A 13682-nucleotide genomic window follows, 5' to 3' on the forward strand; every position below is an offset into this window, starting at 1 on the left:
AGAGCAGCTTGGACGTTCCAGAGAGCAGCTTGGGCGTCCCAAAGAGCAGCTTGGGCGTGCCAAAGAGCAGCTTGGGCATTCCAAAGAGCAGCTTGGGCGTTCCAAAGAGCCCCTTGGATGTCCCAAAGAGCAGCTTGGGCGTCCCAAAGAGCAGATGGGCATCCCAAAGAGCAGATGGGCATCCCAAAGAGCTGATTTAAGCACTGTTTTTCCCCCCAGGTGGGTTCATCAGCTTCAACGGCTCGTGGCGCGTGCAGGGCATCCTGGCCATGTCGCGCTCGCTGGGCGATTACCCCCTGAAGAACCTGAACGTGGTGATCCCCGACCCCGACATCCTGAGCTTTGACCTGGACAAACTGCAGCCAGAGTTCATGATCCTGGCCTCGGACGGGCTGTGGGACGCCTTCAGCAACGAGGAGGCCGTGAGGTTCATCAAGGAGCGCCTGGACGAGCCGCACTTCGGCGCCAAGAGCATCGTGCTGCAGTCCTTCTACAGGGGCTGCCCCGACAACATCACAGTCATGGTGGTGAAGTTCAGGAATAGCAGCAAAGCAGAGGAGCAGCAGTGAGGAGCCCCCGGGCCCGCTCAGGACTCAGAACAGTTTGTGTGTGCTGGGAAGCTCCAGGAACGCCGTGCGGGCTCTCCCGCAGCCGCGGATCCCTCTGGGCCCTGCTCGTGGCTTGACAAAAGGAGCAATACAACAAATAAATCCATGCTGAGCGACCACAAGAATCCAGTTTGTCCCCCGTCCCTGCCCCGTGCCCTCGCTGCTCCCTAGGAACCGACTGGAACCTCCCATTTCTCACTTTTCTTTAGGAATCCTGTGTAGGTTTGGGTTTGATTCCTCCCCTCGCGTGGGGCAGAGCAGGGGCAGGGCAGTGCTGCTGCTTCTCCCTCCTGGGTGTCACTGCTCAGGAGCTGCTCTCCTGTTCCTCATCTCTGCACCCTGCAGTGGTAGGGGTGGGTGGAGAAGGGTTTGTGATGTGAAGGAGGAAGAGGAGCCAGCTCTGAGCCTGCTGCCACTGCTGGCTCTGCTTTGTTCAACCTCCCCCCACAATGAACCCCTGCCAAGCATGTGAGTAGGTAGAGCTCCTGAGTTACCACGTTTATTCAGGCTGTGCATTACTCTAGGACAGTTCTTCTAGGCCATATTGTATCCAAACCAACTCATGGTGAACTTCAGCAAAGCCCTGGGAGCTCTGAAGCCCCTGGGTGGGAGCAGAATGTCTGTCCCTCACCGAGATCACCCCGACCTTACTGCTGTGGCATGGACTTGGAAAGAGATGAGAGAGAAAATGGATTTCACTGGTGACTGTTGGGAGCCTCACCCAAGCAGGGCGTTCCTCAGAGCTACCTAGCTGGAAGCCAAGCCTGTGAGAGACTTCCCTGTACCACTGCAATGGATTTGTGGTGTTAATCCCAGGGCAGACCCCTCTGGACGGGCTTTTGGGATGACATGCAAATGCCAGGCAGCATCAATGCACTGTAGAGATGAAAGGTTGTGTTAAATCTAGATTTTAAAAGTATGTTTAGATCTAACTTTCAGTATTTAATTGTATTTTGGGGTCTGTGAGTGCTGTAAGTTGGAGTGAGGACAGTTTGGGTTTGCTGCACCTCTGGTGCCAGCTGTGTCATGGCAGAGGGACAGGGCGGGCAGGATTTTGGATGGCTCCTTTATCCTTATCCTGCCTTACAGAACTCCTTGGGATCTCCCCAGAACGTGGTCCTGGACAATCTGCTCAAGTCTTCAGGGTGATGGAGGCTGCCTGTGTTTGGTGTGGAGCTGGGTCAGGGATGTGATGGATTCCCTGCCCTTGCCTGTTCCTTGGGAAAGTCCAACATTCCTCATTTCCCAGCTGTGCCCCCTCTGCTCACCTGCAGGGGTCTGGGGAGGGGCTGAGGAGGTCGGGGTCTCTCAAGGCAAAAAATCAAAGAGCACAAACTTCTGCTCGAGAAGGAATCCCCATCTTTGTCTTGTTTCGTCCCTAGCTCACCTCTCCCCCAACAAACTTCCCTCCTTTAATTTGTTTGGGGATAATCTCAGCCCTTAATTGGTGGTATTTCCAAAGTGTGCCTGGAGCCCTGTGCTGATGCTGAGCTCCAGGAAGAGCCCCTGAGCAGTGTCCAGCAGGCAGGCAGGAGCCTGCCCTGCTCCTTTCCCTGCCCTTCCCCATCCTTGGTGCAGCTGAGCAGTGAACAGGAATTGCTGATATTTGCCTCAGGGGTTGCAGTGTGCACTGAGGGCAGTGAGGGCAGAGTGCTGGCAAGTGCAGTCCCTGGGTGGGGAGGATTCCATGGGAATGCTGGATCTGGGCTGGAATGGCTGGGGGAGCAGCTCCAGGCAGAGCTCAGGGTGTGGAGTTTGCCTTCCCTGTCCCCTTGTGCCTTCCCTGTTCCCCTTGTGCCTTCCCTGTCCCCTTTCTCCTTCCCTGTCCCCTTCAGTGTCCCCTTGTGCCTTCCCTGTTCCCCTTGTGCCTTCCCTGTTCCCCTTGTGCCTTCCCTGTCCCCTTCCCTGTCCCCTTGTGCCTTCCCTGTCCCCTTTCTCCTTCCCTGTCCCCTTCAGTGTCCCCTTGTGCCTTCCCTGTTCCCCTTGTGCCTTCCCTGTTCCCCTTCCCTGTCCCCTTCAGTGTCCCCTTGTGCCTTCCCTGTCCCTTTCAGCATTCCCCTTGTGCCTTCCCTTGTGCCTTCCCTGTCCCCTTGTGCCTTCCCTGTCCCCATCCCTGTCCCCTTGTGCCTTCCCTGTCCCCATCCCTGTCCCCTTGTGCCTTCCCTGTCCCCTTCCCTGCTCCCCTTGTGCCTTCCCTGTCCCCTTGTGCCTTCCCTGTCCCCATCCCTGTCCCCTTGTGCCTTCCCTGTGGAGGGCACGGCTCCTGGGCAAGGAGGAATTCCAGCAGCTGTGAAGGACAGGGGTGTTTGTGATCCCTGAGCCATGCCAGGCAGTGCAGGAGCTGCAGTGGTGGCCATGCCCAGAGGAACAGCACAGATCCAGCAGGGGTGGCAGCTCCTGGGGCATTCCTGAGGGATCCATGAGCTCTGAGCACAGGACCAGGAGCTGGCAGGGATGGCAGCAGTGGCAGGGCAGGGCAGGGAGCCACTCCACAAGGGGATTCAGGCAAAGCCAGCAGGGCAGGAGGGGTTTGCAGGTTTGCTGGATCCTTCCAGGATCGTTCCAGGATCGTTCCAGGATCGTTCCCTGTCCCTCAGGCAGCCCTGTGCCAAGCTCCAAGTGGCTGCAGCTTCCTCCCCCCTCCCTGGCAGGGCTGTCCTGGCCGGAGCCATCCATGCCAACAACCTCTGCTCAGCCCAGGGATTTTTGCTTTGATTGCTTTGAAAATGGAGCTTCAGCTGCTTCAGGTTTGAAGAGGAAGGACTGATGGAGGTGAGAGGCTTTGTGTGGTGTCCCACACCCACGTGCAGTGCCTACCTGTGCTCCCAGCTGGAAGCTTTGGAAGCTTTCCCTGCAAAGGGAGGCGTTTCCAGCTTTCCAGTGGTGCTGATTTGTGCCAAACTCTGTCGTGACACAGCTGGAGGCTGGCAGGATGAACTCCTTGTACATAATCGCTGATGCAGGGCTCTCCCACTGCCTTAACGCTCCATCCTCCTCCCGGGCAGGTGCTGTGGCCAGGAATTCTCCCTGGCTGTGGCAGCGGGGCTCCAGCGCTCCTGCTGCTGCCCTCCCGACCACAGGGAGCTGCCTCTGGGAGCTGCTGCTGCCCACCCAGCCGGGTCTGGGGGCTCCATCCCCTGGGGCACAGCTGCTGCTGCCCACCCAGCCGGGTCTGGGGGCTCCATCCCCTGGGGCACAGCTGGGAGCTGCTGCTGCCCAAACCCCTGGGGACAGCTGGAGCCTCAGGGCACAGGGAGAGGCTGCCAGGGAGCATCTGCAGGTGACCCAAGGTGACCAAGGGACCTTGAGCCACGAGGCTGAGCCAGTGCTGGGGAATGGGGCTGTTCCCAAATTGGGCTGTTCCCAGGGGCATCACAGTGCTTGGGAACTGGGTTCTTCCCAAACTGGGCTGTTCCCAAACTGGGCTGTTCCCAGGGGTGTCCCAACTCCCAGCTCTGGGGAATTGGGCTGTTCCCAAACTGGACATTCCAGCTCCCAGCACTCTGGAGTTGGGCTGTTCCCAAATTGGGCTTTTCCCAAACTGGGCTGTTCCCAGGGATGTCCCATCTCCCAGTGCTTGAGAATTTGGGAATTTGAGCTGTTCCCCAGGCATGTCCCAGTGCTCAGGAACTGGGCTGTTCCCAGGGCTGTCCCAGCTCCCAGCACTCTGGAGCTGGGCTGTTCCCAAGCTGGGCTGTTCCCAAACTGGGCTTTTCCCAAACTGGGCTGTTCCCAAATTCATCTGGTCCCAGGGATGTCCCTACTCCCAGTGCTGGGGATTTGGGCTGTTCCCAAGCTGGGCTGTTCCCAGGGCTGTCCCAGCTCCCAGTGCCTCCCCTGGGATGCTCTGCTGATTCCCTCAGCCTGCAGCACAGGGCTTGCTCTGGAGCTCATCCATCCCTCGGGTCATTCCTGCGCTGTCCCAGCCTGTCCCCAGCGTGGTGGCACCGTGGCTCCTTCTGCTGGCCTGAGACATTCCCACAAACCCCACAGCAGCCCCTGGGATAAAGGGTTCCAGCTCCCACTGCTGCTGCTGTTGCAGGGTTAAACCATTCCCAGAGGTGAAATTAAAAATATTGTGAAGATTTTAGAGTCCAGGAGTCAGAATTAAAGCACTGCATCAGCTTGGCTGCAGAAACACCCATGCCACAGCCTCAAAAAAAAAAAAAACAACAAACATAATAAAGGGAATTTTGTGTCTCAGGCTACAGGAGAGTCCTGCTTTAAATAATATGGATTTATTGCTGATGTAGCTGATACTTGTTTTACACAGAGAAGCATTTAGTCAGTGATTCTATCACAGAAAAAACACCTCAGCAGCCTTTCATGCCCCAAAGCAGGATTTTAGGCCTCTGAACAAAATTCCAGGTGAGAATGTTCTGCTGGAATTTGGCCACTGCAGAACCCAGAGCTGCAGCCCCTTGTGCCCAACATATTCATAAATGGCCTTTCTGAAACTCCCAGAGAAAAAAAAGATTTGTACAGACAATTAACAATGAGCTGAAGCTTTGTTACTTTTTATTTTTCCAGTGCTGACTGGAAAAGGCTTAGGGGAGCCAGTGGATAAATCTGCATTTTCCTGAGGGAACTCAGAATTCCAGGGATCAGCTCTGGAGGATAATCTGGGTGCTCTGGGAAGCAAAACCTGGTGGGTGCAGCTGCCAGAACCACAAGCAGAGGCTGGAGGGCAATTCCTGAGGGGAAAACAATGGATTCCATGGATTTGGGCAGCTCCTGTGCCTGCTCTGCCCAGCCCTGAGGGAGATGGAATTGAGGGGGGGTTTTAAGGTCCCAAGCCAGTCTGGGATTCTGGGAATTATCTCAGCAATAGGGAACTAAAGCACTTTGGTTCTTTTTCCCAAGCGTATTTCATGGCCAGTCCTGCATTTTTTGGAAGCCTGAGTTGCACCCATGGGCACAGGAAGCCTCTCTGACACCAGACATCCAGAAATGGGAGGCAGAATGTAGGGAAATGCCCCAAACATCCCGTTACACTGAGCACGGGGAATCTCCTGTCTGATTTGTGGGAATTTCTTTGTGCCAGGGTGCACACAAAGCACTGCAGCATTTAACTCCTCTGAAATAACACCCAGACTGGGAATTTCACCTTGGAACCCACTTCTGCTCCCCACCCAGCAGCAACTTCCAAACACCTTTGCCCAATTAATTATATTATTATTATTATTATTATTATTATTATTATTATTATTATTATTAGGCTTTTCAGGTCAGGAAACCCCACAGTTTTCCCATCAAAATCACAAATATTTGGAACTCTGATTTAATACAGCTGCATGAAAAAAAAAAAAAACAACTTATTTGGGATTTGAGAAACCTTTAACCTGTGTTTTACACTTTGTTTTTAGTACAATATTCCAGGCAGATGCAATAAAATTTAGCCCCTCCCTACTTCAATGCCCAGATTATTTCATACTTTTAAGGTTTTTCATCTTTTGCCAGGCTGCTCACACTAAAAACTTCCCTAAAATGGCTTTGAGCAGAAACAGGAGCTCAGTTAGGAATTTTACAGCCTTCTAAGCAATAATAAAGTCAGAATCAAATACAAGCCAGACTTGGAATTGATTTTTTTTAAGAAAACCAGGAGCAGGATGGATGTTTTTCCAATGCTGCTGGCACTGTAAATGACAATTAACTTCAGGTGGCACAAAGAGATCACTGTGTATGAACCTTGGAACCTGTGAGCAGCGTCAGCATTTGGGGCACACAAACCCCGAGTTCCTGCAGGTGACAGGAGAATTTCTGGCCATCCTCACCTCCCCAGGACTCTCATTCCTCCCCCACCACGGGCACTCTCTGCTTTATCCATTTTCTGAAGGCAGCAGAGTCACGATTACGTTTTTATTTTGGAAAAAGCAATACAAGCTGTGCTGTAGTATCAGTGTTCTTGTGGTAAATAATTTATTTCCAAGCATTTCACATGGCAGGCTCAGAGAAGCACGGAGGGGTGTGGGGTTTGAGATGTGCAAACAATCACAGAACAAGGCAGTTCTCCCAGTACCTGCTCAGAGAACAATCAAATCCCAGCTCCCAAACCCGCAGCACAGCTGGAATTTCACCTGGAATAAAAGCATCATTCCCTCAGTTATGCAATACTGTATTTTCCCCAAAAAAAAAAAATTAATAATAGCCTTTATTTTTTAAAAGCTTTGACCTTTTTCCCCATCAGAACACTGAAATCCTTGTCTGGAGGAGTGTTGTCCCCAAGACTTTTTCATCCCTAAAAAAAAAAAAAACCACAAGAAATCCCACCCCAGCCCCAGGTGCAGCTGTGGAGCAGAGCCAAAGCCAGCGGTGTCCCCAGGGTGCTGGGGGCACTGGTGACCCCTGGGCTCTGCCAGGGCTGTGGGTGCTGCCCTGAGCCCTGCAGGGCTGTGGGTGCTGCCCTGGGCCCTGCAGGGCTGTGGGTGCTGCCCTGGGCCCTGCAGGGCTGTGGGTGCTGCCCTGGGCTCTGCCAGGGCTGTGGGTGCTGCCCTGGGCCCTGCAGGGCTGTGGGTGCTGCCCTGGGCTCTGCCAGGGCTGTGGGTGCTGCCCTGGGCCCTGCAGGGCTGTGGGTGCTGCCCTGGGCCCTGCAGGGCTGTGGGTGCTGCCGGGGCTGTGGGCAGCTCTGCAGGGCTGTGGGTGCTGCCCTGGGCTCTGCAGGGCTGTGGGTGCTGCCCTGAGCTCTGCCAGGGCTGTGGGTGCTGCCCTGGGCCCTGCAGGGCTGTGGGTGCTGCCCTGGGCCCTGCAGGGCTGTGGGTGCTGCCAGGGCTGTGGGTGCTGCCAGGGCTGTGGGTGCTGCCCTGAGCTCTGCAGGGCTGTGGGTGCTGCCCTGGGCCCTGCAGGGCTGTGGGTGCTGCCCTGGGCTCTGCCAGGGCTGTGGGTGCTGCCCTGGGCTCTGCCAGGGCTGTGGGTGCTGCCCTGGGCTCTGCCAGGGCTGTGGGTGCTGCCAGGGCTGTGGGCAGCTCTGCCAGGGCTGTGGGTGCTGCCAGCCCGAGGGGAAGCCCTGGGAGCGTGGCCAGGACGTCTCCGCGGTCCCTCCCCCGTGTAGTGGATGTGTCCAGGTCAATTCTGTTCATGCAACTGCAAATTCTGTATCGTTGTCCATTAGAAGTGTAAACTACTGAGAACTGGGCCTTGCTGATATGAATAAAGTGATTAAAAAATGGTCTTTACACACAGGGAGGAGTTGGTCTTCTCTAAAGTAGCAACGGGCGGATTTCTTCTTTTTTGCGTTTTCAAACTGGAACCAAATGATTCATCTAGGCATAAAAAAAAAATTCATGAAGAAACAGGCACAACAAAAATGGTTTTTCATCTTCTCCACAGGGTTCCAAAAGTCCTGGGATGCAGCACACATACACACACACAGGGGTGGGGGGATTGATGATCCCAGTGTTTTTGGGATGTCCAAGTTGATCGTGAGCTCCACTCCATCCCCCTGGTCTGGGAGCACCAGCAGAGACACCAAAGTCTCTCCATTTAATATGCACACACAAAGTGCATCACATCTCCAGCATTTCTCACCAGCTCCTGCAGATCCCACAGGATCCCCAGACTGGGAACACTCCTGGAAACCTCGTGGAGATGAGAAATTTAAATAACAAGGTGTGGCAGTCTCAGGAGGTTTACACAGAAAACAAGGTGGGGTTGGTTTGGGCTAGGCAGAGAACAAATAAAGGAGAGTGGCAATAAAGCAATAAAACCAATCCAGGCAGGAATTCAGGAAGCATCCTCCAAGCTGCTTTCTTGGCAGGAACATCTTTCCTCGATAGCATTTTGTACATTCCAGAAGATTCAGCGGGAAATCCCAGGGCTGCTCCGAGGACATGGAAAGGCAGCAGAGGCAGATGGGACAGAGCATTCCAAGGCACCCTCTGGGTGTGGGATACACACCTGGAAAAGTGCTTTGGGAATCCCTGGTTTTGTTGAAAAGCACTGGAATGCCCTAGAGAAACACTGCCCCAGCAGCCAGAGTCATTCCAGAGGCCACTCTCACAGCAAATGGAAGATTCTAAATAAATCCACAATCAAAGGCAAGGTTTTGAAGTGTTGGCTGACAAATCCTGCCAAAACTGGATCAATTCACTTGATGTAAGGCCATGAACTGCAACCAAACGTCTGTACTTACAGATATCGAAGTCGATTTTATAGAGAAAGAATTGTTCTGCATCTTGTGGAAGAGTGATGTTGACTTTGAGTATATTTAAGCAAATCCCCACATAAACATCCTCAAATTTCAGAGGTCTGACGTGGCTCATCAGCTCGTAAGTCCTCAGGGCCAGTTTTCCATCCAGGATGTACCCCAGGCCGCTGCAGTAGGGAGGATAGAGCCTGAAGGGATATTCCTGGTAGGAGATGAACCTTTTCCTGTCAGAGCCTCGGTAGGCGAAGTTATCGATGAGGGGGTACCCGGTGAAAACGTTCTCCGAGGAGTTCAGCTGCAGCAGGAGCTGCACCAGGTTGGGAGTGTTGATGAAGACATCGGCGTCGGTCTTCATGAAGAACCTGGCGCTGGAACAGAACTCAGAGAACCACTGGAAGGCCATGATGGTCTTCAGGGTGAGGTTGTCATACGTGTCCACGAAGTCCTGGCGGATGATGTCCCCGTAGAGGATGCTCTCGTCCTCCACCGCCAGCGCCGCCACCCTGTCCTCCCTCTGCGTGTCCTGCCCCAGCAGGAACAGCGTCAGGATGCGCTGGCCCCACCAGGAGTCCCGGGAGCCCCACGTGATCCTGATGGCCTGCCTGGCTTTCAGGTCCCCGGGGCTGGAAGCCACCAGGATGACCAGGAAGGGGCGGAGGTCGGAGCACGTGGGGCGCGCGCGCAGCGTGAACGGGCGCGGCTGCCGGTGCACGGGCTCGTACTCGTAGAAGTACAGAGGGTTCACAGTCTCCAGGGCAGCCCTGGGGGAGGAGGTTATGTACCACACGGTTATCGTGGAAAACACCACCAGACACATGAAAATCCATTTCAAAGGTCTCATGCACAAGGTGCTGATCAGGACCGGGATCATGGTCGGGATCTGCTGGTGCCACTCAGGATCTGTTCCGTGAGTCCTGGAGCATCTTCCTCACTGAAGGAGAAAGGGGAAAGTGGCATTCAGAGTGCTGTTAGTCAAATATTCCCTTTTCCTTGTGTTGGCTGAAGCGCCAGCTGGAATTGTGCTGTGGTACCAGCTAAGGCAAGCATTCCTGATCCAGCTGTCCTGATCCCAGGGATGGCACGGAGCCCCTGCCCAGCAGGGTTTGCTGAGCAGGATATGGAGCCCCTGCCCAGCAGGGTTTGCTGAGTGTAGGGCACAGAGCCCCTGCCCAGCAGGGTTTGCTGAGTGTAGGGCACAGAGCCCCTGCCCAGCAGGGTTTGCTGAGCAGGGCACAGAGCCCCTGCCCAGCAGGGTTTGCTGAGTGTAGGGCACAGAGCCCCTGCCCAGCAGGGTTTGCTGAGCAGGATATGGAGCCCCAGCCCAGCAGGGTTTGCTGAGTGTAGGGCACAGAGCCCCAGTCCAGCAGGGTTTGCTGAGCAGGGCACAGAGCCCCTGCCCAGCAGGGTTTGCTGAGTGTAGGGCACAGAGCCCCTGCCCAGCAGGGTTTGCTGAGCAGGGCACGGAGCCCCAGCCCAGCAGGGTTTGCTGAGCAGGGCACAGAGCCCCAGCCCAGCAGGGTTTGCTGAGTGTAGGGCACAGAGCCCCAGCCCAGCAGGGATTGCTGAGTGTAGGGCACAGAGCCCCAGTCCAGCAGGGTTTGCTGAGTGTAGGGCACAGAGCCCCAGCCCAGCAGGGTTTGCTGAGTGTAGGGCACAGAGCCCCTGCCCAGCAGGGTTTGCTGAGTGTAGGGCACAGAGCCCCTGCCCAGCAGGGTTTGCTGAGTGTAGGGCACAGAGCCCCTGCCCAGCAGGGTTTGCTGAGCAGGATATGGAGCCCCTGCCCAGCAGGGTTTGCTGAGTGTAGGGCACAGAGCCCCTGCCCAGCAGGGTTTGCTGAGCAGGGCTTGCACAAAAAGCAAAGCTCGTGGCTTCCACCCTGCAGACCCCCCCTGCACAGACCTGATCTCCAGCCAGGGTCCTGCTCCAAGAATCCAGGGATCTCCAGGTGCCTCTGACTCAACTCCACCTCAAGGACACGGGACCGTGCACAAAACCCAGCAAACTCTCAGGAAGCGGATGCTCAGAGCCTCAGTTTTGGTTTTTCTGTTCATGGACAAAACCCAGCAAACTCTCAGGAAGCGGATGCTCAGAGCCTCAGAGTTTTGGTTTTTCTGTTAGAGACAGGAAATCTGAGTGATCTGCATGAGCCTCAGCACGTGGGCAGGAAAGCAGAACTAGGAGCAAGTGCTTCACTTTCATTCAAGGCCTGAGCAGCTGCTTGTGCTGAGAGGGAGGGGGGAAGGTAAAAATCACCTTCCTTAAATCAAGCGACATACTCAAGCTGGTTTTGACTAAAATCATGACTGTTTTTACCATCAGCCAGGTGATTTTTGGATTTGAGGCACACAAATCCAACAGCAGGTCCTTCCAAACCCCTGTGGAATCCGTGCTGAAGCTGTTGCTCCAATGTCAGGATTAGAGATTCCAATGGATAAATCTTCACAAAATTCAGTTTAAAACCAAACCCCCAGACCTGTACCCACATGTAGTTTTATTTCCTTAAAACTACACGTGCTCTATCATCTATTTTAGACATCTTTAAGCCAAAATAACCCCAGTGCCTAACTGTGGGAATTCCAAATGGTTTCTGATGTTTGCAGTGATAATATTTATCCTGCACAAGCACACACAAAGACACAGTCAGGATGACAGAAGGTTTGGTTTCACAGCACAGTTAATTACTCTTTATCTTCAAAAATATAACCACAGGGCTCATAAATGTTTTCGATTTGACAAATAAATCCAACCTCCAGAACAGCACTGTGGAGTCCAGGGGAATTTGATTTTCCAGAGCCCACCTGCCTCGTGTTTCTGTGTAGGATCTGATTAAAATTAATCATCCTTTAAAGGAAGCATTTGGAGAACATTTCACCAACAATGGCCTTAAAACAGATAAAAGCAATTTTATATAAAGCATTTAAATAGAAGAATTTCAGACTGATTCCTCTCAAAATCAGTAATTAACTAATAGGAATCTTCTCTTTTTATACATCAACCTGAATTTCAGTGGACAATAGGAGAATACATACTGGAAGAAAATAACCTAGGTTATGTATCAGTGCTTATTATTTGATTTTAGATCAATAACATTTATTTTGATTATCAACTTTAAAGTTGAAAACTGATCCGTTTGATCAGTTCCTGTCCGCCTAATGGAAAAAATATTATAGTTTGATTTTTATAGGAAGACAAAGCCTGGTTTCGTGACACTCTAAACAACAAAATTGGAGACAAATCCTGACCTGCTACATAAGGAAAAATCTGTGAAAATAAACATCAGTTCAGGTCCTTCAGGAAAGACCAGCCACACAGGGAAATAAATCCCCACCTTCTGCTCTTTGGAGTGCTTGAAGCACAGCGAGGCAGTTGAGTCAGCAAGCTCTGAGCACTCCTGCTCAGTCATGGTGCAGGTTCTGCCCTTCCAGCTCCTCCTCCACCTCCAGACTTTGTGCTGGCACTCGTTCCCTTCCAGCTGTGGATGACAGCTCCTTCCAGGGCATTACTTTCATTTTCTTCCAAGCTGAGATTGCGCCAAAAGATAGAACTGGTGACTTTTGAGATAAATGTGAGGCAACACAGGGCTCAGAACGCTCCTCTACAGGGATTTAGATCCATCTCCACCTAGGCAGGGGATTGTGTAATGTGGACGTGCTTGGGCATGAAAAAGGTGGGAAATTCTCATATTCATTAAAGATTACTAATTATAATAACCAATAGTCCAATATGATTATTTTAAAATACCACAATAAGAGGTGTATAGGAAAATAATTCCTTTATAAGGCTACCAGCAGAAATAATTTGGAAATATATTATTTAAAGCTGGCTTTAAGGCCGGCTTGGGCGCAGCCTGGACTATGGGACACGTGTCCCCGCACACGGCAGGAGATGAGCGAGACTAAGTTTAAAGTCCTTCCAGCCCAAACCAGCCACCGATTATACGTTTTTAAACTTAAAACCAATCGAAACTAGAGGCAATTTCGCAAGACCCCGGGCCGCGATGCTCTAATATAACAAAACTTCAACTTAAAAAATAAAAAAAACCCTTTACAAGACCTTTACCAGCGCCTGGCTGCCACTCGCTGCTCCCGCTCCCAGTCACCTTGGTCGGAGCGCGGGGAGCGCGGGGAGGTCGTGCCGGGCAGGAGGGGACGGCAGCGGGGCTGTGCCGCCCTCTGCCGAGCCCAGCCACCCCTTCCAGCCTTTTACTGGCCTTTTTCTGGCCTTTTTCTGGGCTTCTGCATCCCAGCCGGGCAGCGTCGCTCGGGGCTGTGCGCGCTTCCCCCGCACGCACCGCACCCCACCCTGGGCTGCCCGAGCGCCGCGAAGCCGCTCTCCATCCCCGTCCCACCCCACCCCACCCCATCCCATCCCATCCCATCCCATCCCATCCCATCCCATCCCATCCCATCCCATCCCATCCCATCCCATCCCATCCCATCCCATCCCATCCCATCCCATCCCATCCCATCCCACCCCACCCCATCCCATCCCACCCCACCCCACCCCATCCCATCCCATCCCACCCCATCCCATCCCATCCCATCCCATCCCATCCCATCCCATCCCATCCCATCCCATCCCATCCCATCCCATCCCATCCCACCCCATCCCACCCCATCCCATCCCATCCCATCCCATCCCATCCCATCCCATCCCATCCCATCCCATCCCATCCCATCCCATCCCATCCCACCCCATCCCCATCCCCGTTACCGTGTCCCGCTCGGGGCGCTCCGGGCCGGGCGCGGCGGCCGCAGCGGGAAGGAGCCGCCTCCCCTTCCGCCTCCCCGAGCGGCGCCCGCTCCTCCGCCCTCGCCGGCCCCGGCCCCGGCTCCCCGCCGTCCCTCCGGCAGCCGGGGCCGGGCACGGGCAGCCGAGCCGCCTCCCCTCGGTGCCCCGGCCGTGAGGATTCGCTGCCCGATTCGTGCATC

At 54.0% G+C, this 13682-nt stretch overlaps 2 protein-coding genes across 3 annotated transcripts in view; one reads left to right on the forward strand and one right to left on the reverse strand.

Annotated features, from left to right (window-relative positions):
• PPM1L (protein phosphatase, Mg2+/Mn2+ dependent 1L) overlaps nucleotides 1-7780 on the forward strand; it is a 68975-nt gene extending 61195 nt beyond the window's left edge. Inside the window, exon 4 of the mRNA XM_036389117.2 lies at nucleotides 220-7780. Within this exon, the coding sequence (XP_036245010.1) occupies nucleotides 220-569 (350 nt within the window). The 3' untranslated portion in view covers nucleotides 570-7780. The remainder of the gene's footprint in view (nucleotides 1-219) is intronic.
• B3GALNT1 (beta-1,3-N-acetylgalactosaminyltransferase 1 (globoside blood group)) lies at nucleotides 6511-13681 on the reverse strand. 2 transcript variants are annotated; one of them, XM_036389138.2, is made up of 4 exons: nucleotides 13465-13681; nucleotides 12080-12271; nucleotides 10651-10862; nucleotides 6511-9682 (listed from the first exon to the last, which is right to left on the reverse strand). In XM_036389138.2, exon 4 carries the CDS (start codon nucleotides 9620-9622, stop codon nucleotides 8636-8638), a length of 987 nt encoding a protein of 328 aa, XP_036245031.1. In that variant the 5' UTR covers nucleotides 9623-9682; nucleotides 10651-10862; nucleotides 12080-12271; nucleotides 13465-13681; the 3' UTR covers nucleotides 6511-8635. The 2 variants fall into 2 exon arrangements, with proteins under 2 accessions (XP_036245031.1, XP_036245032.1); XM_036389139.2 differs by lacking the exon at nucleotides 10651-10862.
• Between the last annotated feature and the right edge of the window lies 1 nt (nucleotide 13682).

This window comes from Molothrus ater, chromosome 10, assembly GCF_012460135.2.
Source record: "Molothrus ater isolate BHLD 08-10-18 breed brown headed cowbird chromosome 10, BPBGC_Mater_1.1, whole genome shotgun sequence".
Classification (NCBI taxonomy): Eukaryota; Metazoa; Chordata; class Aves; order Passeriformes; family Icteridae; genus Molothrus; species Molothrus ater.